The following is a 25765-nucleotide window of genomic DNA, read 5'->3' as shown; positions in this document are numbered from 1 at the left end:
CATGGAGAACAGTTATAGACATGTTGGAAAATCTCACTGATGGCCATCATGTCTGGGCACTAGTTGCTCAGGTGCTTCTTTTCCTCTGATGTCGAATGCTTATCGTCATCGGCTAAAGAAGAGTATGTTCCATGATACAGAAAAGATTGTGCTGCAAGTTGAAAACTGAAAATGCATCCAACCAACAGGAACATCTAATGCAAGAATAACTATCAATGACAGAACACAGGCCTTTGAATTTTTTCGTTTTAACAGAATGTAGCCGTATTATTTTCAGATGCGGCTTCTTGCAGGCATCAAAAGCAGACATACTGTGGAAGATTAGAGCTCCAGATCAACGAAACTATTCCAGGAAGTATGAGTAACACATATTGCTTTGCATAGTTGTTTACAGTTTAAGCATTGAGACATTGTTATCCTGCCTTCATCATGAGATGAGCTCCAATCATCAGTCTAGATCAGTGGTTCAAACAGGTGGTCCGCGGATCCCTGGGGTCCGCGAGCTATGCCAGAGAGGTCCGCAAGATGCTATTAGAAGAAAAAGTGTATTAAATATATTTTGTATGATAATAGATTTTTTGTTTTGGCTGCTTCCTGCATGAGCAGTTTTAAGCTCAATATTTTTTCAATAATGAATATGTCAATTTTTCTTCTAAGTACCAAAAATAGAAAATGTACAAAAAGATACTTAATTTGGCTTTTTTAGGTATTTGATACTGTGATGTGACAAGGTACCAATCAAACTCAATGAGGGGCTCCTCGGGAAAAAGCTCCTCTGGTTCAGTAAATAACCGTATGTACCAGCAATGATCATAAGCACTACATGTGATCAAAGATAACTTTGGATTATTAATTGTCAGGAGCAGCCACAACACATCCCTAAAAGTAATGTGCATAGGAACAGGTAGGCCAGTCCAGTCCAGGACAGGCTGCTCAGTGTCATCAGTGAGTAATCTTGCTCTGTTACCCCTACAGACAATACAGTGGAGCAGCTACAATCTAACTGCCAATAGGATATGGCCTGTGCAAGCAACAATGTCAGCAAGTGTTAGCTATTATGTAGCAGTTTTGAATGGTTTTGAAGCTGAAATGGAGAAAACAAAGATCAACAGGCTATTGCTGAAATGCTGTATGACCATTGGGGATCATTCACCAACTATCCAGCACACGTATTGGGTGTCACCACTTGGACTATGCATAACTCAAGAGCAGGTGAAGAATATGCTACAGGATGACATACCTGAACCTTCAGAGTGTGCCTGGTCCTCTCCTACAGTCCTTTTGAAGGACGACGACATATGGCATTTCTACATTGGCTACAAACAACTGAACAAAATCATGCAGAAATATGTTTATCCATTGCACCACATTACTGACATCCTAGGCTGCTTGAAAAAAGTAAAGTATTTCTCAACTATGAACATGTGTCAGGCTACTGGCAAATTGATGATGCTGAGGCTGACTGGAAAAGACTTCTTTCATAACTCCTGATGGTCTCTATGAGTTAAAGTTATCCCATTTGGACTGGGAAATGCTCCAGCCACCTTCAAATATCCGATGGACAGCCTGCTTTGACACCTGAAATGGATGAAGTGTCTTCATTATCTCAATGAAATTGTTTTTTTCGAATACACGTGGAAAATTTCTAAGTCACCTGACAACTGTGTTGGGCTGTGTTCAGACTATAGACCTCAGAATTCGAAAAAGAGCCTCTTCGTTTCCCGAGAAATTAATATCTTGGGTCACATAGTTAATGTTTATGGAGTTTGTCCTGATAAAGAGAAAATAAGAGCAGGTACACGTTTCTTGACTCCTTATCACATTCATGATGTGGCAAGTTTTCCCGAAATGCATAGGCCTATGTACTACTGGTGATTCATAAAGGACTTCTGTAACAGGGCACGTCCATTGTAGGAACTATCACAGGGAGACGCCAGCTTTTCCTAGAATGAGTTCCGTGGAAGATCTTTTCTTGTCCTTAATGAGTCACTATTATCTTCCTAGTCCTGGCATTGTATGGTGAAATGCAGAAACAGAACTTCATACTGACTCTAGCGGTTATGGTATAGGTGCAGTTCTAGTGCAACTTCAAGAAGGCGCTTCCAAAGTACTCACCAAGTCTGAAATGAGTTACTCTATAATATAGCTGAGGAACAGTACCTTGCAGTTGTTTCGTCCATAAAGTTTCCACACCATTTACTTGGCAAATCATGGTTGTGGTGGACCATCATTCTTTATGCTAGTTGGTTAGCCCGAAGGATGGCAGGTTAACTAGTGAAGTGGTATTCAGGAGTACGCTGTCACAGTAGTACAAAAAAATTGACCCAAGCACAAGGGCACTGACTGCCCTCAATGAATCCTTTATCTGAACACAGGAGCGTTGTTGAAATCTGTCACACTGCATTAAATGACACTGCTGCTGAACAGCATTATCAGAAACTATAGAAGCCTCAAAGGAGGGGTAATGAGTCGAAGGATAATTCCAATTAATAAGCAGAATGTTGTATAAGAGGAACTATGATATGACATGGGGCAGAAATGGTTGTTAACCATCCCAGGTCATCTTTGACCACCTATCCTGAAGTTTCTCTGTGATGCTCCAACATGTGGTCACTTGGGACTCATGAAGACTCTAGACAAAATAGGATGCAGGTATCACTAGCCAGGTCTCTACCACATTATTGGACACTGTGTGAACCACTGTAAGCAAGGGCAGCGATGAAACACATGGCACAATGACCTCTAGGGCATCTGGAATCATTCAACCTGCAGCAGTGCCATTCCACTGAATTAGAATCAACTCTGGAAGTCAACAAATGGGAATCTATGGATAATAGTCTGCACTGACTACCTCATCCATAATATTGTCATCAACGTTGTGCCCTGGAAATCTGAAAATTCCTTGTAGAAAACATCACTTTGAAGAACAGAGCATGCTGTGTGTTGGTCTCTTACCATTGAGAAGTTTTCTGTTCAAGGTCTGTATCAGAGGTAATTTCACATTGCAGCTTCACCCACTGAATGGTGACTGCCTACCATTCACCAATGAACGGTCTCACGGAACATTTTAATAAGACATTGGTAGTTATGCTGTCAGTGTATGTTTATGTCTAGCAGAGAGACTGAGATACAATACTGCCCATTGTGACGTGTATTCAACACAATTAAGGAAGACACTTCAGGCTTCATACCTTTATCTCAGATCGACATTTGTGAGACCTATATGACAATGGGTACACTGTTCCCTTCACCAGGATGATACTCAGGATGACTACATGAAACACCTCATCACCAGGACCAAAGAAGCAAGATGACTGGATTAAAAATGGACACCCAGGAGAGAGACCGAGAGCACTATAGCAAGAAACACCACTTAGTGAGATACAGTCCTTGAGACTTGGTATAGATTTTGACACCTGTGCAGAAAGTGGGACTTTTGGTAAAGTTACTAAAACACTTTTGGACTGTCTCACATTCTCCTTACTTGTCAGATGTCAGATACAAAGTCAAGGACTTTGACCATTCACCCAGAAGATAATGATGCAGAAACAGTGTCCATGTCTTGTATATGAAACCCTACTAGTCCTGAGGCACAGATCGACAATGGGGGCTTTACGTTCAAGGAAACTGAAGACCCACTTCCAGCTTCCATAGGCGGTACAACCTTCGATGCTCGTTACAGTGAGGGGTGTGCGACGACACGACCAGAATGTGAGGCTCCACCAGTGCTGCTATCGAGAGGGCCACTGACAAGATCTCACCTCCAGTGAGAACTTCCAAACAGTGGGTCGCTGTTTCTCCAGGAAAAGGAGCAGTAGAGTGAGCTATGGTGCATGCTATGTGGCTCAGATGTTAGCATAGCTGGCTGGCACACTGTGGGTATCAAGTTCAAATGCAACTACCAGAAGTTATTTGTTTATTTTTATTTGTTATTGCAAATTTTTTCTAAATTTCTTTTGCTTGTTATGTTAGTATATTCTGGAATATTCGATGTCAGTATAAGCTGCTGCACTCTTGTTCCACAAGTTCAGTTCCGTCTATGTGCTGGTGCTTGTTGCAAAAATGCTTTCACTGGTATGTTTTCTACTTCACTGATGATCCTGCTTTTGGATTTGGAGTTTATTGTGGTTGTGACATGACAGTATTGAAAGTGTGTCAGTAACACAGTGACTTACGCTATAAGAAAGTGTATTTATTTTTATTAATCAGATGATTTGTATGATTTCATGCTAAATTTGAAAAGTTTCCCAAAACAAGAGGTGAGATAATACTGCACTTATATCTTACAATTAACTGCATATATTATATCAAGGGAACATTGTAATTCAGTTGCGACCAGCCTGTATAGCTGTGTGTGTTAACACGCCACTTCCGGGTTAGGACAGGTGGACCAGCTCGGATCAAATCAATCCAGCAGATTAATGACATGGGTCTGTGTGCCATCTAACCTGGATGACAGTATTAGGCAGTTGCACACATACTGGTCTGGTACCAATGTCTGTGTCAGTTACACAAATTGCAAAAATTTAGAAAATGTTTGCACACTTTCACATGGATATAACACTACAAGCAGACAGCTGGGGTACTGTAGACTAATTCCTTCCCACAAGGCCAGAAGAGGGGTGGGGGGTGGGAGGAGAGGTGATGGGCAGATGGCAACTGGAAGGTCATCTGGCAACCACATAAAATCTGATAATAACCATTCCGGCAGTGCATAGGTAAGAAACCACAAAAGTTTTAGTTCTGTAACAAGTGGCATCATACCTATTGACAATACACAAAATAATATAGATCTGAAGGTAGATGTATGTGAAGATAGTATTTGATACAGACCATCCATCAAATGCCCAGAGTCCACTGTAGAAAGCAAGGGAGATGTCTCGTGCAGAGTTGCTGGAACCCTCAAAACCAGTGCTCAGATTGCGAGTGTTGCCTGTAACAGAAAGAGAATATTCACTTAGCTATTTATCTGACAGACATCAAAACATGACTTTGCTGAATCTGGCTACTATCACACAGTTGTGTGGGTGTGTATATCTGCTTGTGGTGTACATATGTGCATGTTTGTATTAAAAACTGCATTGAAAAACACACACGTCCGAAAACTTAAGTGGTCTGCATGTTACACTTTCTGATCAGACGATGTGCTGTAATATCATAGTGAGAGATACCAATTATGATTCACGTAACATGCAAATAACTGACTTCATAATTTGTAACCAACATCAGTAAAAATCATTATCTGTGGTTCCCTCCCACCCAGTGATGTATAAGGGGCAGTCAAATGAAAATGAGACACATCGTAAAGAGGTAAGTAAACTGTTTATCATTTCAAAAGTAGTCGCCATAACTGTTAATAACATTTACCTAGCTGTGAGACAAGACAGTCAGTGTCTTCATGCCTATGTCAGTGTCTACGAAACCATGATTGTACCCAGGTGTGCACCTCTTCATCCAAAGCAAAGTGACAGCCACAAGGACCAGTTCTAGAATATTTTTCCACACAAGCGTCTCATTTGCCCCCACTCTTTTCTCCTACCCCTTCCTTTTCCCCTCATACATGTCATTCGTTGAAGTTTTTGCTACTGATCGTGATGCACACTGTACAGAAATCTTGCACTGGGTGCCCCTCTCAGCTTGTGCCCAAAGCGGCCCCTGCTACTCATACTTGTGATGTCATATGTAGAAACCTTACAACTGTGGCACCCCTCTCAGACTAGTGCCATAATCATCAGCTCGTGTTGCTCGTACCTTAAACCGACCCCGACGACAATGAATGTGTCTCTTCAGGGCTCCAAAAATGTATAAATCGCATGGGAAGAGCTCGGGACTGTGTGCAGTACGTGTAAGTGCTTCCCAGGGAAGCTTTTGCCGTGTAGTCTAAACAACTTTGACAACAAGCAGGCACAGTGGGATAAATATGTTAACAGTTATGGCGATTGTTTTTGAAATAATGAACAGTTTACTTACTTCTCTCCAAGTATCCCATTTTCATTTGATGGCTCATTATAGCTACTGCAGAGATTTATTGTGACATACAAGACAATGTATGCCTGCTACATGAACTTCATTTATTTCCTCTGCAGACAATATCATTATACTGCATTGAAGGTGGTTAACAATTCCTGGACTAATATACAGTGTCGTTAAAATTAAACTTTCGATACTTTAAAGGGCCTCCGTGACAATGGAGTGATTGTAGGACGACAAAGAACTGTGTCGTAAGGACATGCGTAAGAGAAATAACGGATAAACCATTGAAAGAAACATTGAAAGAAACATACGAGGGTCGCCCAAAAAGTAAGTTCCGTTTCTATTTCTATCCGTGGCAGCGCTGCAATCGCAGTTCCGAGAATGCGCGGCAGTTACTCTGACTCAAGGAGAAGACATGTACGCCATTTTCAGATCGCTGCTGCCGACGTATGCTTTGTAGTGCTTCCTTATAATGTCAGCCGTAATTGAAAATGTCATTATCGCGTGGGAAATCAGATCTGTGATTCGTTTTCTAAATGCAAAGGAAGTTAAACCAAAGGAAAGTCATCGGCAAATCTGCGAGGTTTACCGACAAAATGCTATGAGTGATTCAATGGTTAGAAGATGGGTCAGACTGTTCAATGAAGGATGTGATCAAGCGCACAATTAAGAATGAAGTGGATGCCCGTCTGTGGTTTCTGATGAACTGGTTCACACAACTGAAGAGAAGATTAAGCACAACCCTAAGTTTACACTTAGTGCCCTTGCTATCAAAATTCCACAGATCTCATGATCACTAATTCATGAAATTGTTACTGAAAAACTGAAATTTCGAAAACTTTGCTCATGTCAGGTACCCAAAATTCTTACTGAACAACACAAAAAACAACGGATGAGTAGTGCACTTCAGTTTTTGACATGATACAAAGAAGAACACGATGATTTTCTTTCACAGATAGTCATGGGGGATGAAACTTTGGTATTGTATGACACCTCTGAAGCAAAATGGCAATCAGTGGAATGGAGACACGCTTCATCCCCAACGAAGGCAAAGCCTAAGCAAATCTTGGCACCTCTAAAAGTCATGTTTTTTAGGACAGAAAAGGCATTTTGATGATTGATTTCTTGCCTTGTGCCCAAACAATCAATGCACATGGTTACTGCGAGACCATTAAGAAATTGTGCCGCACAATACAGAACAAGTGCCAAGGATTATTGTCGAAAGGTGACATTTTTTTCCACGATAATGCCCGACCTAACATATTGTGACCAAACAACTCTTACAGGAATTTCACTGGGATGCGTTCGATCATCCTCCATACAGCCCGGACCTCGCTCCTAGCGAATTTCATCTCTTCTTACGCCTAAAATCTCTCCTTGGTGGTCAGCACTTCAACGATGATGACGAGCTGACAGAACATGTTACCACATGGTTGAACACACAGGCGGCAACCTTCTGTGAAGATGTATACAAAAACTTGTGCTATGCTATGCCTACAAAATTTCGGAAGCTATGTAGAAAAGGAGTTTAACAGTTGTAGATTTTTGTACAAAAATATTTTTCCTGTATCTGTACACGTTTGTTTTATACAAGCAAACGGAACTTACTTTGTGGACGACCCTCCTATTTTAGTTTACACATGAGAGGGCAACATTTGTTAACTGAGTACCACATTTACCTTCCAGACTACAAAGTTTGCTCAATTTTACGACCGCTTGCATCCACAGCAGCCTGTTATCAGTACTGGAGGTTGTTCGCAACAGTTTTCGAACAGTGGATCATGGAGTGTTCAGGGTTCAGCCGTCGTGACACAGCTTGTGCTCCGCTTGAAGGTTGCTCATTACGTCCAGCATTCTCAGTGATGCAGGCAGCAGCTTTTTGTATAATGTGTGGCGCAACTGGCTGTCGGCTTCTCCATGGAGAAATTTCCAAGTCGTCAGTTCCGAAGCATTTTCATCAACCCTGGTGCGATAAGAAGACCTCTCCATATTCCTTTAATGTGTCAATACTCGCGAAGAGTAGCAGCACTATTGCTGTTGTTTTCATAAAACAGTTTTTCAAGTAAAGTCCTGCTAACCTTGTTCATAGCCATGTTGACTGTATGCAACTGTAATGCACACTGATGTTAATGTTTCATCCCAACATCTCCATACCAGTACCGGTGCCTAACGGCAAGTCGACTATCACTATTAACAACAAAAATCCTGCAGCGTGTAGCCTGAACATCATTTTATAAAGAAGGTAAATATATTTCTGTTTACATTGGCTCAAGTAGGAAAGTTTAATTATAACCACCTTGTACTGTATTTTTTCAGGACATGAAATTACATGCCATTCTCTTCAGCTCGCTAAATATACAGTTTTTTGACAATTTGTTGGCCGTACTCCTTCTTTGGTCAGCATGTCGCACATTTTATCTACCAAATAATTTTGCAGTATTGTGTACAATATATTCAGGTGCTCCTTCTGTCTGTCATAATGAACTGATGGTATTCCACACCACTGCACAGGTGTAGTTTAAAAGTGTGGAAACACAGAGACAGAGAGAGAGACAGAGAGAGAGACAGAGAGAGGGGGGAAAGAGAGAGAGGGGGGGTGGAAGAGAGAGAGAGGGGAAGAGATTCAAATGGCTCTGGGCACAATGGGACTCAACAGCTGTGGTCATCAGTCCCCTAGAACTTAGAACTACTTAAACCTAACTAACCTAAGGACATCACACACATCCATGCCCGAGGCAGGATTCAAACCTGCGACTGTAGCAGGGGGTGGTGGTGTAGAGAGAGGGGGGTGGTGGTGGTGTAGAGAGAGGGGGTGGTGGTGTAGAGAGAGGGGGTGGTGGTGTAGAGAGAGGGGGTGGTGGTGTAGAGAGAGGGGGTGGTGGTGTAGTGAGGGGGTGGTGGTGGTGTAGAGAGAGGCGGGTGGTGGTGTAGAGAGAGGCGCGTGGTGGTGTAGAGAGAGGCGCGTGGTGGTGTAGAGAGAGGCGCGTGGTGGTGTAGAGAGAGGCGCGTGGTGGTGTAGAGAGAGGGGTGGTGGTGGTGGTGGTGGTGTAGCGAGAAAACTACTCCCTTCGTCTGTATATGCGGCTGCTGTATCATACAAACGGTGTCTGTTCTTTCGGATATACCTGAAAGAACAGGCACCACACATATATAATTAGGTTCTAAAATTTAGTTTAGTGTACATGTTTATTCATAAAATGAAGAAACGTGTACAATACTGTATACCAATGTATGTGGTGATACATGTCAGTACTGTTAAGCTGGCAACACAAGTGGTATTACTGGACGATTAAAGGAAGGAGTTTTTGCAGTCACACATGTATCATGTGCCATTTGCTTTACCAGCTACATCGCTTGATCGTTTCCAATAAATTGTGGAAGTAAAGTGGACAGTTTCTTAACGACTTCTGAGATGTCTATGATCATCTGCACTAACAGTCACAGTATTGGATTTTGTTTGAGGCCACTTACAGGATAGAGAAATTGTCTAAAAAATTTTCCTGTAGTGCCTTATCCTTTAAATGTGGTCAGACGCAGTCTTTGAGCTGTATGATGTAGGAACACACAAGGAAGTGAAAGCTTTCTCTCAGTTTTCCTCTGCAGTCACAGCAGCCGTCTTGTTTAAATAAATAAAGTATAAAAAAGGGTTTTGTAGCAAGAACATCTGATACTTACCGATGCAAAGCTCGTAGAGACCTCCCAAGACGACAACGCAGCACGCGACGAGCTTGGCCACAGTGAAGATGTTCTGCACACGCACGTACAGTTTCACGCTCCACACGTTCACATATGTGATCAGTCCTGTAGCAGAGGAACGTACGTCACACCACAACAATCATTTAACTGATAACCGGTTCCGTCTAGCGAAGACATTCGTCATTGTAGACTTTTTTTAGGCTAGTACAGTCCCTCGTTTCTTTTTGTCTCACCATTTGTACTTTTATACAATACACACATGAAATTGTTTTACAACTGCAAAGATAATTACGCTGACGGCGATGTAAAGTGAACTAATCACTTGTAAGCCCGCTATGCGTCGTGGATATTTTTCATCGTACCTATTTCGAGGTTATTAATTATGTTTAAGAATTACACTTTGTCCACTTGACCTCCCATTTTTTTAAAATATTTGTGACATTTTTCGCTTTGAATTTAATAGAAGGCTGAAGGCGGCTCCAAACATTTGCCATGTATAGGGCGAGTATCGTCGCAGAAATCTCCTCAGATAATGGCTCTCTCATTTCAAGAAGGATCGTTTTGACATAACTATTTCTCCATGTTCAGGTATATCTCAATGAAAACGTTTAAACAGTTTGATTCACGATAGCGTCCTAAATGTCGAATGTGATTAAGTGCGACTATTTAACTTTGATGCGACATTTCCACTCAATGGGCAAGGTTCAATGGTGGAGTGTAGGTGTGCTACAAGCTCTAATTCGAAACAGGAAAAATCAAAGGGGTGCCTATTTATGGATGTTCGAACGTCACCAGTTTCCTCATAGATCATTCCTATTCAATATCGTCTCTGTTGAAGGTATATGGAGCCTTAATGTTAACTTCGTAAAGCAAAATCAACAGCCGTGTTCTAACAAATAACATTTCAAGCAAACACAAGAGTGTGTACACACAAAGTTATGTACCGGATAGAACAAAGGGCATGTTAGCAAGTTATGTGTCGCAAAATTTTTGCCAGGGATTTGCCAACAACTGAGAAGACTTGCGGTCGCAGCGTGAGAATTACCGTTTCTTTGCTTCTTATCCAACTACATTTCAGTGCGAAAATGCGTTACAGGCTTGGCTTAACTATGTCTGACACAAAACCAGTGGTTTCATGTATGCGTGGAATCTAGAAACTGTGCGTTGCAGACTATTTAAGATTAATTGAGAAAACATTTAGTAGTTGATTAATTTTTCTGTATTTGTTCAATGAACCAGCGAAAAACCGTTATTAAAATATTCACTGTGATAATCCTGGACGGTTATAATCAAAGTTCTTTTACTCGTGAGGGTCCGGTGTGATCTCTAACTATCGTGTGGCAGTGAAACGTGGTAGATATGCAACATATTAATGCGAAACCGATTTACGCTGGAAAAAAATTAGTTCCAGTTTTGGCAAGCAGGTGCCAAGCTGGCGCCACACATCTCGTCGACGTCTCTGGTGCTCATATTGAACAAACTCTGTAATTCGTAGATGATGATAAAATCAACATTATGCCTTTCTCACTTGTTTGGCGTTTGCTGCCTACGTCCCGTTCCTAATCCATTAAATATGGAAACATCCCAATGCGTCTTTCTTGCATTCACATCGCGAGATATGCGTCTGATGACCAAACTGGAATTTTTTCAGCGTAATGCATTAACGCATTAAAATTAACATTTCGCCGCCATACGATAATTACAGCCCACACTGGCTCTCTGTGATTGGCTGCACTTCAGTTGTAACCACCCTGTGCAAATGATTTGCAAATAATCGTGATAAAGTTAACGTTGAAGGTCTGTAACACATACTGCCCAAAACTTCAAAAATTAGTAAAATATTACGCACTTTAGCCTTCAAAATGGTCTGTATGTACATGCAGTCTTGTATTATACACAAATAACATTTAAGTCTAGCAAGAAAGTAAGGAAAATTTGATTGGGAGACGAATAAAGAAAACCAGTTAATAAATTATTCACTCACACATTAATCAATAAAATTCTACATTCACAGGATATGTCGGCAGAAAGAGAAAATTGCTGATATTAGTAAGTGTGCAATTCTGTATTTTCGTAAGTATATCCCCTTGAGGTTAATGAGTACTTATCGAATTTGTGGCAACACAATGGGCCGATAAGTTTTCTTAAAATGTCCTTAGTTATTTTTCATCTAATTACTTGAATCTCGGTCAGAGAGGTAGTAAAAAGCTGACCAAGTATACTAGGTCTCCAGCGAGTGTGGAACCAACAGCTAATATGGTCTTCACAGAGCGACCTCATTATTCATGAGCTACTGAGCCACTGCTGCTTTCGGCCCCCTCTCATTGCCGTAATGACAGCCAAGACAGATAACTCAAAGCCAAAGATGAGATTAGCTGTAGCTTCGGCATGCAACGACGTTCATGGACTTCAAATTACTAGCTTAATGTCACATTTTAAGTTACATTCAGAATAATTTAATTGATTTCATAATATGATTTTAGCAGCGTAACTCTCAGGCATTCCAGGAAGCAAGACGACGATCACAGAGTTGCCAAGTGGTGCATGCTGTGAAGTCTCAATTACAATAACATTTGTATAAATAAGTTTCCATATCCCAACTGTTTCTTGGAAAGATCTCAGTCACCTTTCATTTAAGCGCCATACCCCGTCCTTCAAGGACAAAGTGTGATCAGTTTACAAAAGGCCGAAATACCAAAATTTGAAGCCAATGAGCGTAGTTTCCATTTCTGTGATTCCTATTAGAGACTAAAACTTAGTTATGAATAATATTTAAATTAATAGTGTTCTATTAATCAAACGTAACGAGGAAACTTTAAAAGTTCACAACGTTCAGGTACACTGACTGCGGTTGGATCATCGTAAATTGGGTAAGAGGGTTCTCTTCAGTAGCTTTTTTGTTTTTCTGTCGTAAGCCTGCTACAAACTGAAAATCTAGTTCGATAGCATGATTAATTTGTTTATGAGTAGCTAACACTTAATTCTTTTGACTGTTATATACTTAAAACCGTTTTTAAGAGTGGTTCCATTAGCACTACACGCAAAATAGAGGGAACGACATACAGGGTGACAATTAATGAACTATATGAAAAAATAGTTACAAACTACGGCATGCACACACTTTATTAAACACGTAAATGTTACTACAGATATTCGGATTTAAGTTACACCACGTTCGATATGCCTGCCGTCCTTGGCGATAAAGTGGCGCAGACGAATAGTAAAATTCTGCAGGACCCTCTAAAGTGTCTAAACATCGATGCTGTCGATGACCTGCTGAATGGGTGTTTTCAGCTCTGCAGTGGTTTTTGGGGCTATTGCCGTATACCTTGTCTTTACTTTAGCCCCACAAAAAGGATATCAATTGAAGACATAAGGTAAAAGCCACAAACAGGAGTCGCATCTGTGCAGGTCCGGAGAATATGCAGCCAATCGAGGGCCATGCCAGTGGCCTCTGGGTACCCCAGAGACAGAAAGCCGTCCCCAAAGTGACCGTCCAGGACATCAAACACTCTCGTTCTTGCATGGGGTCGAGGTCCGTCTTGCAGGAACCACATCTTGTCGAAATCAGGACCACTTTGGATAATGGGGAAGAAATAATTTTCCAAAACCTTCACATACCATTTGGTAGTCACCGTGACATCAAGGAATATCACACCGATTATTCCGTGACTGGACACTGCATACCACCCAATCGCCTGTTGAAGGTGAAGAGCCTTCTCCATCGCAAAAAGCGGATTCTCAGTCCCCCAAACGCGCCAATTTTGCTTTCTGAAGAACCCATCCAAATGAAAGTGGGCCTCGTCACTAAGCCAAACCATATTCACATCAAAGTCCTGTTAGTAAATTCTGTGGACAATAGTGTTGGTGAAACAACCGCTGTTCCACGGCCCTGGAGCTTAATGGCTGATGGGTTTGAATTTTGTATGGGAAGAGATGCAGGTCTTCAAAAATAATTTGTAGAAGTGTCCCACAGTTGATTCCCACTTCTTGTGAAGTTCGTCTGATAGATTTCCTGGGACTGGTTTGAAATACAGCGCTTGTCTTCTCTATGTTTTCAGGCATTTTCACCCTTTTTGGACGACTGAGATAGCCAACATCGTCATCACGAACACTACCCGTTCTCTCAAAGTTGCGAATCAAATTCTTGATTGTTAGCATACTTGGACCAGTTATCTTCGCAAACTTCTTTTGAGCCGCAGTTGGGCTTTTACTGCTCGCATAGTAGGCCTTTACAAGCTCTGTACGCTCAGGCACGCAGTACCGTGACATTTTCACGTGCAAATGGCCGACAAGAACAAGGCGCGCGCATGCGCTTATTAATTCCCATCATGCCCCGCGGCCAACTGTCGAGTATGAACGCCCTAACGCAAACCTGTATTTCATATAGTTCAATAATTGTCACCCCGTAAGAAGACAACGACGCAGCTCTGCTTGTAAAACGTGAAGATAAACAAAGCATTTTCCTAACCTACCAGTAGCATAAAGATCCAGCCATTGACGTTTCTTTTGATTTCATTACATCCGTCAACATACAGAATGAGATCCGTACTGTTGCGTTACACGCTCTGCGAAATTTTTAAAGTGTGTTGGCTGACACTCAGAACTGAACGCAAACATTAGCAGAACTCTTCTTAACAGCATGTTGTGTGCACTGAAGTAATTGCTGAAAGAATGTGGGGTTCAGTCTGCTGATGGACTCAAGGCCGCAAATCGGTAAATACGCCACGCAACCGAATTAAAGGATCACTTTTTCGAATCTCCGTAATTGATTTCCATTACGATACATACCTACAATCTTCCCCTTTAATGATGCAAAGGCGCTGCGGTCAGTTGCTCAACAGTTCGTCCGTACACATCTCTGCAGCCATCGCTTTCCCCGTTCATCTACGGCCCGTGGTACACCACTGTTACCTCGCTGCCGGTTTGGGATAACCCCATTTTGCCATGCGTAGAATACTTTAAACATGGCGGCATACGAATAGTTTACAAGCTTAGCCGTTTCGGAAATGCTTCCACCCCTTTGTCCGAAAGTCAATGATCATGCCCTTTTGGACGTCGAACAAATCGCTCCATTTTCGCATTATAACAGCGACTGCACCGTTTTCCGCGTCCAACCGACAAACTTTTATACCCTCCACTGCTAGTGCCGCACCTGCTGTCTGCGAGTTGTTCTCGCATGCTGATGTCGAACACAGAAGGTGAGCACAGGAACTTGACTGGACCATGTAAAATCTATTGTCTATTTTCAATGTAATCTATTAGCCAATAGATCAGCCAATATCAGAAACATTTTGACGACAGGATCTATGCGGCTTTGGTAAAGGCAAGTCCTGTGTTGAGGCAACATTTGTTCCAAAACAACTGACAGATCAGGGAAGACAGTTCAATAAGTGGCTATTTCTGTTCATCCTAGACCATGAGAAGGCCTATGATAAGATAGGAAGGATGAAATTATGAGGACTACTTACCAACTGCAATGTACTTCCAAATTTGTCGAATGCCATTAAATCATAATGCGATAATGTTAAAATTAGTATAAACAGAGTTATTGAATGTAACCAAGCACTTAAACAAGGGTGTCCTGTCTCACGAATCCTTTTCAATTTTTTATATGACAAATTTTTAGAAGAATGGAATTCTAAGAACCACAAGAAGATCAACCCTACATAGTGCTTCGAGAATTTACATGTAAATAATTCTGGAACCACTCGACCTTCTGTCGCCTCAAACACGCGATATTTTAAAGATAAGTGTGTGTGTGTGTGTGTGTGTGTGTGTGTGTGTGTGTGTGTGTGTGTGTGTGTGTGAGAGAGAGAGAGAGAGAGAGAGAGAGAGAGAGAGATGCGCAACACCTGAAGGAAATGAGACGCATGGGACGTCTATATGTAGATCTACATTCATACTCCGCAAGCCACCTGACCGTGTGTGGCGGAGGATACTTTGAGTACCTCTATCTGTTCTCCCTTCTATTCCAGTCTCGTATTGTTCGTGGAAAGATTGTCGGTATGCTTCTGTGTGGGCTCTAATCTCTCTGATTTTATCCTTATGGCCTCTACGCGAGATATACGTAGGAGGGAGCAATATACTGCTTGACTCGTCGGTGAAGGTATATTCTCGAAACTTCAACAAAAGCCCGTACCGAGCTACTGAGCGTCTCTCCTGCAGAGTCTTTCACTGGAGTTTATCTATCATCTCTGTAACGCTTTCGCGATTATTAAATGATCCTGTAACGATGCGCGCTGCTCTCCGCTGGATCTTCTCTATCGCTTATTGGTAGTTAAAACCAGAAAATTGTGATATTTATTTGTGTCTAATGGCTATCGGTGTAGTTGACTTGCAAGAGTTTGTATGCTTATCTGAAACTTGTGGCAAAGAAAATACACCTGAGCTGAACTGAAAGTATGAAAGTACTGAGTTATTTGAAGTGAGTATATATATATATATATATATATATATATATATATATATATATATATATAGAGAGAGAGAGAGAGAGAGAGAGAGAGATAGATAGATAGAGAGAGAGAAATTTTTTGGTTCCTCTAACCAGTGTTATTTCTTTCTTCGGAGAAGAAGTTGTGGATTTCGACGCAGCCGCATACCCAGAGAAGAGAATCGGCTAAATGTTTCAAGTAAGTCAACTGTAGTAAGAGAAGTGTGAAGTTCGCAATCCAATTTTGCAGTGTTTCTCTTGTCGCCGAGACCGTTAGACTTGGAAGCAACAAATTTACTGACACTATTCTATTTAGGAACGACCAAGTTCTCGTAGGAGAGTTGGGTTGTTTCTGGGAAAGACCAGACAGCGGGGTCATTGGTCTAATCGAATTAGGGAAGGAATGGGAAGGAAGTCGTCAAAGAAACCATCCCGGAATTTGCCGAGAGCGATTAGGGAAATCACGGAAAACCTAAATTAGGATGGCTGGACGCGGGATTGAACCGTCGTCCTCCCCAATGTGAGTCCAGTGTGCTAGCCACTGTGCCACCTCGCTCGTTTCGTAGGAGATAGTGAATGCGCTTTGCAACAAACTGTGGTTGAAGTGAATAATGTTTTACAAACCTATCGAACTGTTATATCTGTAAATAAAATAGAGGTAATACGATGCAGTGGAAACGATGTAAAGAACAAAAATAGTATAAACAATAACATATTAGAACAGACATATTCGGTTAAATATCTCGGGACATAGATACCAATATGCTAAACTAGTTCAGATATGGTTGAAAGTATACATAAATAAAAGGCTATAAGTGGTTGTATAAGGAGGAGAGGTAACACTAAGTCTGTACAACGTGGTGGGTAAGCCTGCTACTAGTAAGGTAGTGAAAACTGGATTGTAATAAAAGGAGAGGAACAAAGAACTGAAGCAGAGACAGAGTGCCAAGTGAAGACTTTAAACAGCAACTAGACGTGAAGACAACAATGACAGAAGAGTTTAGGCACTACAAAAAGTATAACAACATCACAAGAATGCCAAGTGTTCCAAGCGCTACATTTTAACCGAACTGGTAGACAGGATGTAGAACGGCCAATAAAGAGATGGAGGCGACGGTTCAGTTATATTCCTTCGGTTTCAAAACGGGCCAACACCCACTCCTTGAAGTAGAAGAGAGGTCTCATCTACTTAAAAGCACCGTTCTCACCCAAGTAGAATAAACATTTCCTGTAAATTTCATAATGCTCTTTCATACAGTTCAGCTGCTGCTCTAAAACTTCACGTCCTTTCTTTGAACTGAAAGGAATGTTCTCATTGTTAGATGAAGTTCATTTGTTTTACGAAAGCTTTATGGTGTTCATTGTCCAATGAATTTTCCAAAGTTGTGAATTCCTGTATTCATTTTCTTTGTAGAACTGTCTGATAATCAAAACAGCATCCCTGTCAATCATATGCTGTTCACTCAAAATGCCTTTTCACTTGCTCTCAATACATCTGTACCGTCATCAACAGGTGATCAAGTACTTTTAAACTGTTGTAACCACTTTCACTGTTCATGAACTTACACATGTAGCTCGATACTATCGCTTGCGTAGCTCTCCAGTGCGCCTACAGGGTGAACCAGAACGCCTATAAAATTTCGAAATTTATTCAGGCATTTTTCTGTATATTTTGATGTAAGGGGCCGACAGAATCTTGTGCTTCGTTGCAGAGTAATCCATACCTACTATGAAAATGTGTGTATTTTCAATATTTCCTAAACCACTGGACCGATTTCAACTAAATCTGGTGCACCTATATTCTCTCTGGAAAATTTCACTTTGGGGGTAAGAACCACCTACCTATCAAAGTAGTGAGGGTGAAAAGAAAAGGAGCTCACGACACGCGTATACCCAGACTTTCTTCATCCAGTATTTGAGAATATCAGTACTTGGTGACCTGCAGTAAACTTTACACATAATTTCAAACCCATAAGAAAATTTCTTCGCTAACAACCCCCACAAAAAAGTGAATGGAAAAGAGTGTCACTTACCCGTACATTTTCCCTGTTGCCGCTTGAGTCACGACGTTTAAATTTTTTACTTCTTTGCTACTAATGGTGTTCACAACGCACTTCGCAGGCAATATCCTCATATTCCGCTGAATGTACGAACAAAATTATATCAATGTACGACACACAGTTCAAGAGATATGTCAAACATTGACTTGCGTGAAAATGAAACTGCGGTTTGAAATTCCCAAGATATGCCAGTGAAATATGTCAACAAATACGTGTGAAATATGTTCAATACACGTGAAATAAACACTAAGAATGGTACTACGCACCACGAAGGTATTACCCAAATGGGATGGAAATCTGTAGATGTGATGAACATTACAAACAGAGATTGCAATTTTAGCAAAATTAGGTGAGTTATTCAAGAAGAAGGGCTTCACAAGATGAGTTAGTCAATGACGCCTTGGCCCACCTCTGGCGCTGATGCAAGCAAGATTGACAGAGTTGCTCGATGTGCTCCTGAGGGGTATCGTACCAAATTCTGTCCAATCGGCACGTTAGATCGTCAGAACCCCGAGCTGGTTGGAGGGTCCTGCCCCTAGTGCTCCAAACGTTCTCAACGGGGTAGAGACCCAGTGACCACACTGGCCAAGGCAGGGTTTTGCAAGCACGAAGACAAGCAGTGGAAACTCTCACCATGACCGGGTGGGCATTATCTTGCTGAAGTGTAAGCCTGGGATCGCTTGCCATGAAGGGCAACAAACAAGGCGTAGATTATCGTCGGCGTACAGCTGTGATGCGAGGGTGCCGCGTATAAAAACCAAATTCCTCCTACTATTGAAGGAAGTGGCACCAAGATCATTCCTGGTTGTTGGGCCTTATGGCAGGTGACAGACACATGGTACCCAACAGCTGTACAGGCGATCTCCTGACATGTCTTCGCTGGTCATTTGAGCTCAGTCCAAAGCAGAACTCACCATTGAAGACAATTCTACTCCAGTCAATGATATTCCAGCGGTGGGATACCAACATGGTTGTCGCTCACCATATGGCCCAACAACCAGGAGTGATGGTCTCGGCTGCCATTTCTTTTCTTAGTAGGACCCCTTTGTTTTCTTTCGCGGCACCCTTACAGCACAGCGGTAAGTCGACGATAATCTACGCCTCGTTTTGTTGCCCTTCATGGCACGCCATACTAGGCTTACACTTCAGCAGCATAATGCCTGCCCACACACGGCGATTGTTTTTACTGCTTGGCTTGTCTTATCGAAGCCTACCTTGGCCGGCAAGGTCATTAGATCTCTACCCAAATGAACATTTGGAGCATTATGGGCAGGGTCGTGGACAGAATTTAGCACGAAATCTCTCATGAGGACATTCAAAAACATTATCAGTAAATGCCTAGCTGAATAACTACTTGCATAAGGGTCAGAGGCGGACCAACACGGTATTGACTTGCTCAATTTGACAAGCTCTTTCTCTTCAATAAATGATACAGTTTTTCTGAAATTATAATCATTTGTTTGCCTGTGCATCTAAGAGGGGCATTTGGAAAGTCTGTGCAAAAATAAAAACTACTTACGCGTTTGGGATAAACCTTTTTCATTTTTTAGACATAGTCTCCATTTAGACTTATACACTTCGTCCTATGTTGTTCTAATTTGTTGATCCCTCCCGAATAATAGGAATTCTCCAAGTCTGCAAAATAGCTATTAGTTGTTGCAATCAACTCCTCATCTGAATAAAATCTCTGTCCCGCCAGCCATTTCTTCAAATTGGGGAACAAATAGAAGTCCAAGGGAGCCAAGTATGGAGAACAGGGGTGATGTGAAACGAGTTGTAAGCCTATTTCCATTAATTCTGCGACCACAACTGCTGAGGTGTGTGTTGGTGCATTGTCGTGATGGAGAAGGACTTCTTTGCAGTCCAATCGCCGGCGTTTTCCTTGCAGCTCAGTTTTCAAACGGTCCAATAACGATGAATAATATGGCCCTGTAATAATTTTAGTCTTTTCCAGATAGTCGATGAGGATGCTCCCTTGCGAATCCCAAAAGACAGTCGCCATAACCTTTCCGTCCGAAGGAAAGGTCTTCGCCTTTTTTGGTACAGATTCTCCCTTGGTGACCCAGTGCTTAGATTGTTGTTTGGTCTCAGGAGTATAGTAACGTATCTATGTTTCATCCACAGTGACGAAACGGCACTTAAAGTCCTGCGGATTCTTCCTAAACAGTTGCAAACCATCCTTGCAACACTTCACACAATTCCGTTTTTGGTCAAGCGTGAGCAATCGCGAAAGCCATCTTGTGGAAAGCTTTCTCATGTCCAAATGTTTATGCAAAATATTATGTACCCGTTCATTCGAGATGCCCACAGCACTAGCAATCTCAAGCTCCTTAACTCTTCTGTGCGAAAATTTTGAAACCACTTATCAACTGTTCTAATCGAAGGTGCAGAGTCACCGTAATGTTTATCAAGCTTATCTTTAGTCCCCTGAGGCGTTTTGCCTTTCATATAGTAATGTTTAATCACCACGCGAAATTCTTTTTCGTCCATTTTTTGACAATCACTCGACTTCCTTGATTCACACGAACGCCAAACACAACATGGCTGAAACTTGGTGTGCGTTCTTTCCAAAGATGCTACTAACTAAACATGACCTCGATACCATGGAGGTAAAAATAAGAGGAGTTGTCATGACGTCGCAAACTTGAAGCCGACCCAAGTGAAGATCCCAAAACATTCGCTTCTGGTGGTTTGATTCTGTGTAATCGTGAAGTGTTTCGATAAAAAATGCCAGCTTGCGTCGCTTACAGGTGTACTCATCGTTGGGATTGTAGGTTAAAATTTAAACAAATCACATTTCAATAAAATTCTTCTGGGTTAGAGACCGCATTGTCATTTATAAAATTCCAACGTTTCGGCGTCTGTTGCAAGACGCCTTCCTCAGGGTGTATTGCTAACTGCTGAATGAGCGCAAGTGTGAGTACATATATACTATGGAAGAGTGTTGTGATTGGATGTGAGGGTGAGGAGGAAGGGCACTAGGAGTTAATTTTATTGGCGTTTGCATTGCGTCTTGTTATTGGCGGAAATAGGCGTTTTCCATTGGAGTTTCCTTTACTGCCTGCCATTGGTGGAGATCGGCGAATAGGAGACTTAGCGGCGACTACAGCATAGCGTTGTTTACTAACTGCCTAGTATCGACTAGGCCGCGTCAGCGCTCTGTGTACCATCCTCCGCTGTGGCCTACCGCACGCCTGTTGCTTTGCGCAAGCTGTCCTTCCGCAAAGCTGTCACAGCAGGCAGCCAAGACGCTGGAAGTCTGTACCCGTCTTCTCTGTTCATATTATCGGGTCGCTTGGCTATTTCTATAGCCTCTCTAATCTTCCTCCTCAAACTAAACGGCTGTTTCGCCAGTACCCTGGCCTCTCGAAATTCGATGTTCATCCTGCACTGTTCATGATGTTCTGACACCGCTGATTTGCTATATTGTTTGAGGCGGATATATCTTTCATGTTCAGTTAGCCTCGTGCTTATTGGACGCCCAGTCTCACCTACATACACCAGTCCACATTCACACTCGATTTCATAAACTCCGGCGGCATGAAGCTTGTCAATTGTATCTTTTGTCGAGCCCAGAATGTCTTTTATTTTGTTGTTACTCTTCCATAGTATATATGTACCCACACTTGCGCTCATTCAGCAGTTAGCAACACACCCTGAGGAAGGCGTCTTGCAACAGACGCCGAAACGTTGGAATTTTATAAATGACAATGCGGTCTCTAACCCAGAAGAATTTTATTGACATTGACAACGGCCGCGGAAGCCTACGGTTACAAATCACATTTCATTCGTAAGTGGACTTATTTCTGATGTGCTGTAAAGTTTTGCAGTATGGTTTTATTTCTGTGATTTGACTTTAGATTTCCAATAAATCCAACGCGAAGAGCTCTCTGGAGGTTAGCAATACACTTGGTTTTCATTGTTTGGTTATTACCTAGTAACTGAAAAGTCCTGGCAAGAAATATCCTGGAAATGGGGACTAATGTTTTAAAATGCGATAATTTAATATAAAAGTAATGTAACTACATGTAGTTAATTAAATCTTCAGTAAAATGTGTGGAACACCTGTTACAGTGGTTAATTTATAAGTACTTAAAGGGTTACACATATTTTGTTAAAGCAAAGTTCCCAGGATATTTAGATCATTACTTTAATCACTGTGTTGTCGCGTTACCCTGTAAATTGTTATTTACCACACTAAATGTCACTTGGTAGGTACAATTTAAAAACAGTGCAGATGTGTAAACTACAATGGACCTGACAGTCTTAAATTCCATTTTTTTCCTTCGTAATTTAACGAATCTTTTACTTTGTTGACATGACAGCTGGTTTGTACATATCATACATACATCTATGGGACGTAACACGTTTCTTGCAAACTTGAACATTTAAAATTTGCATTTGACTTTAAAATGCAACGAATACAAATCGGTGCCTCTAAACTAGCAATAACTACTTTTGGAGTTCTGGCTTTATCACTTATCGACACAAACAGAAGTCAATGAAAGTGAATAGAAATGGATTACGAAAGCAGGCTTCTCTTCTCGGTTATTCGAAGTATATAAACAAAAAGGAATTACGGTACTGAGGCCAGAAGCGACATTTTTTCGTGTCGTGTTACTGTACCGAATACGCATTTATGACCAGAAAAACGTTTGAACTTGCGTTCCTTATGCTGTGTTGTTCACTAAAATAGTCTAACATTTACCATATAAAATAAATATTGCGTGCACACGACAGAAATAACGAACAAGAAGCAATTGTAAACACACGTCTGCTAATGTTTTGGGGGATCCAAGATGGCGGCAGGCCCCGCCCACTGGCTTCAAAACAACGTACAGCGTGACTGTAGCGCCATCTCCCCTTATTCTACCTTCATGCTCGAAACGCGCCGGTGGTGCCATCTCTCAGACTTTGCACGGATTTTACAAACGCCCCTCGTACATCACAGCTACCGATTCCTGTTTCATTTGGATAAATTCTTCGTGATGAGTCTTTTTTTTTTTTTCTTTGACAGACTGTGTACCAGTGAATTCTGGGTTCACCCTATATTCTTAACCGCTGAATCGACAGGATAGTGTCTGGATGGAGTCCAAAAAAGGTACAGGAATTCTGAGGCTGGATGGCCCCGAGCCTGTCCGCTCCGCCAGCACGCAGCTGCCGTGCGGTACTCACCCAGAGCGAGCAGGGCGATGAGCTTGAGCAGGTGCTTCTGAGTGTCTGGGTGCAGCTCCGCGATGCCGAGAGGCGCCAGCGGCTGCACCACGTACTCGGCGAACGTGAGGATGACGACGGCGACCTCTGCGGGCCGCAGGATGGCCACGTAGATCCAGGCGCACAGGAAGCTGGGCACCGGGCCCCAGAAACGGTGCAGCGGGCCGTACGCCTCCAGCAGGTAGGCGTATTCCGCGCCCGACCGCGGCACCACCGTCCCCAGCTCCGCGAACCCCAGCGCACCTGCGCACACCAAAACACCAGTTCATTTCCGGAAAGCTTTTGACACCGTTCCTCACAAGCGACTTCTAATCAAGCTGCGGAGCTATCGGGTACCGTCTCAGTTGTGCGACTCGATTCGTGACTTCCTGTCAGGAAGGTCGCAGTTCGTAGTAATAGACGGCAAATCATCGAGTAAAACTGAAGCGATATCAGGTGTTCCCCAGGGAAGCGTCCTGGGACCTCTACTGTTCCTGATCTATATAAATGACCTGGGTGACAATCTGAGCAGTTCTCTTACACTGTTCGCAGATGATGCTCTAATTTACCGTCTAGTAAGGTCATCCGAAGACCAGTATCAGCTGCAAAGCGATTTAGAAAAGATTGCTGTATGGTGTGTCAGGTGGCAGTTGACGCTAAATAACGAAAAGTGTGAGATGATCCACATGAGTTCCAAAAGAAATCCGTTGGAATTCGATTACTCGATAAATAGTACAATTCTCAAGGCTGTCAATTCAACTAAGTACCTAGGTGTAAAAATTACGAACAACTTCAGTTGGAAGGACCACATAGATAATATTGTCGGGAAGGCGAGCCAAAGGTTACGTTTCATTGGCAGGACACTTAGAAGATGCAACAAGTCCACTAAAGAGACAGCTTACGCTACACTCGTTCGTGCTCTGTTAGAATATTGCTGCGCGGTGTGGGATCCTTACCAGGTGGGATTGACGGAGGATATCGAAAGGGTGCAAAAAAGGGCAGCTCGTTTTGTATTATCGCGTTATAGGGGAGTGTGTGTGGCAGATATGATACACGAGTTGGGATGGAAGTCATTACAGCATAGACGTTTTTCGTCGCGGCGAGACCTTTTTACGAAATTTCAGTCACCAACTTTCTCTTCCGAATGCGAAAATATTTTGTTGAGCCCAACCTACATAGGTAGGAATGATCATCAAAATAAAATAAGAGAAATAAGAGCTCGAACAGAAAGGTTTAGGTGTTCGTTTTTCCCGCTCGCTGTTCGGGAGTGGAATAGTAGAGAGATAGTATGATTGTGGTTCGATGAACCCTCTGCCAATCACTTAAATGTGAATTGCAGAGTAGTCATGTAGATGTAGATGTAGATGTAGAGTACGTACAGCTGGCGCCGGCTACCGACCACCGGCAGTGGTGGCACCGTGGTCTGTGTTCCGCGCTACCACGAAACCAGAAGTGACGGGCCTTTTCTGTTTCAGAATTGATTGCTATGAGAAACAGTTGACCTCTTCAGGTCCAGCGCGTCGGATAAAAAACGTCGAAGTGGTAACTTCGTTGAGTAAAAGAGTCTTCATTGCACAAAAGCGTGTAATCAGAATAATTGCTGGAGCTCACCCAAGGTCATCCTGCAGCCACTTATTTAAAGAGCTGGAGATCTTCACTGTAGCCTCGCAATATATACAGGGTGTGACAAAAAGGTACGGCCAAACTTTCAGGAAACATTACTCACACACAAAGAAAAAAAAGATGTTATGTGGACATGTGTCCGGAAACGCTTAATTTCCATGTTAGAACTCATTTTAGTTTCGTCAGTATGTCCTGTACTTCCTCGATTCACCACCAGTTGGCCCAATTGAAGGAAGGTAATGTTGACTTCGGTGCTTATGTTGACATGCGACTCATTGCTCTACAGTACTAGCATCAAGCACATCAGTAAGTAGCATCAACAAGTTAGTGTTCATCACGAACGTGGTTTTGCAGTCAATGCAATGTTTACAAATGCGGAGTTGGCAGATGCCCATCTGATGTATGGATTAGCACGGGGCAATAGCCGTGGCGCGGTACGTTTGTATCGAAACAGATTTCCAGAACGAAGGTGTCCCGACAGGAAGACGTTCGAAGCAATTGACCGGCGTCTTAGGGAGCACGGAACATTCCAGCCTATGACTCGCGACTGGGGAAGACCTAGAACGACGAGGACACCTGCAATGGACGAGGCAATTCTTCGTGCAGTTGACGATAACCCTAATGTCAGTGTCAGAGAAGTTGCTGCTGTACAGGGTAACGTTGACCACGTCACTGTATGGAGAGTGCTACGGGACAACCAGTTGTTTCCGTACCATGTACACCGTGTGCAGGCACTATCAGCAGCTGTAATTGGCCTCCACGGGTACACTTCTGCGAATGGTTC

At 42.4% G+C, this 25765-nt stretch overlaps 1 protein-coding gene across 3 annotated transcripts in view; it reads right to left on the bottom strand.

Moving 5' to 3' along the window:
- The window catches only part of LOC126266787 (b(0,+)-type amino acid transporter 1-like), a 402063-nt gene that overhangs the window by 101915 nt on the left and 274383 nt on the right, over positions 1-25765 (bottom strand). For all 3 annotated transcript variants that reach the window (XM_049971332.1, XM_049971330.1, XM_049971331.1), the window contains 3 exons: positions 23341-23622; positions 9649-9774; positions 4834-4933 (listed from right to left, as the gene is read on the bottom strand). In XM_049971332.1, the coding sequence (XP_049827289.1) occupies positions 4834-4933; positions 9649-9774; positions 23341-23622 (508 nt within the window). The remainder of the gene's footprint in view (positions 1-4833; positions 4934-9648; positions 9775-23340; positions 23623-25765) is intronic.

The sequence above is a fragment of the Schistocerca gregaria genome, chromosome 4 (genome assembly GCF_023897955.1).
Source record: "Schistocerca gregaria isolate iqSchGreg1 chromosome 4, iqSchGreg1.2, whole genome shotgun sequence".
NCBI classification, from domain to species: Eukaryota; Metazoa; Arthropoda; class Insecta; order Orthoptera; family Acrididae; genus Schistocerca; species Schistocerca gregaria.
Note: the sequence above shows the minus strand (reverse complement) of the source record. Positions and strands in the feature narration are given on the sequence as shown.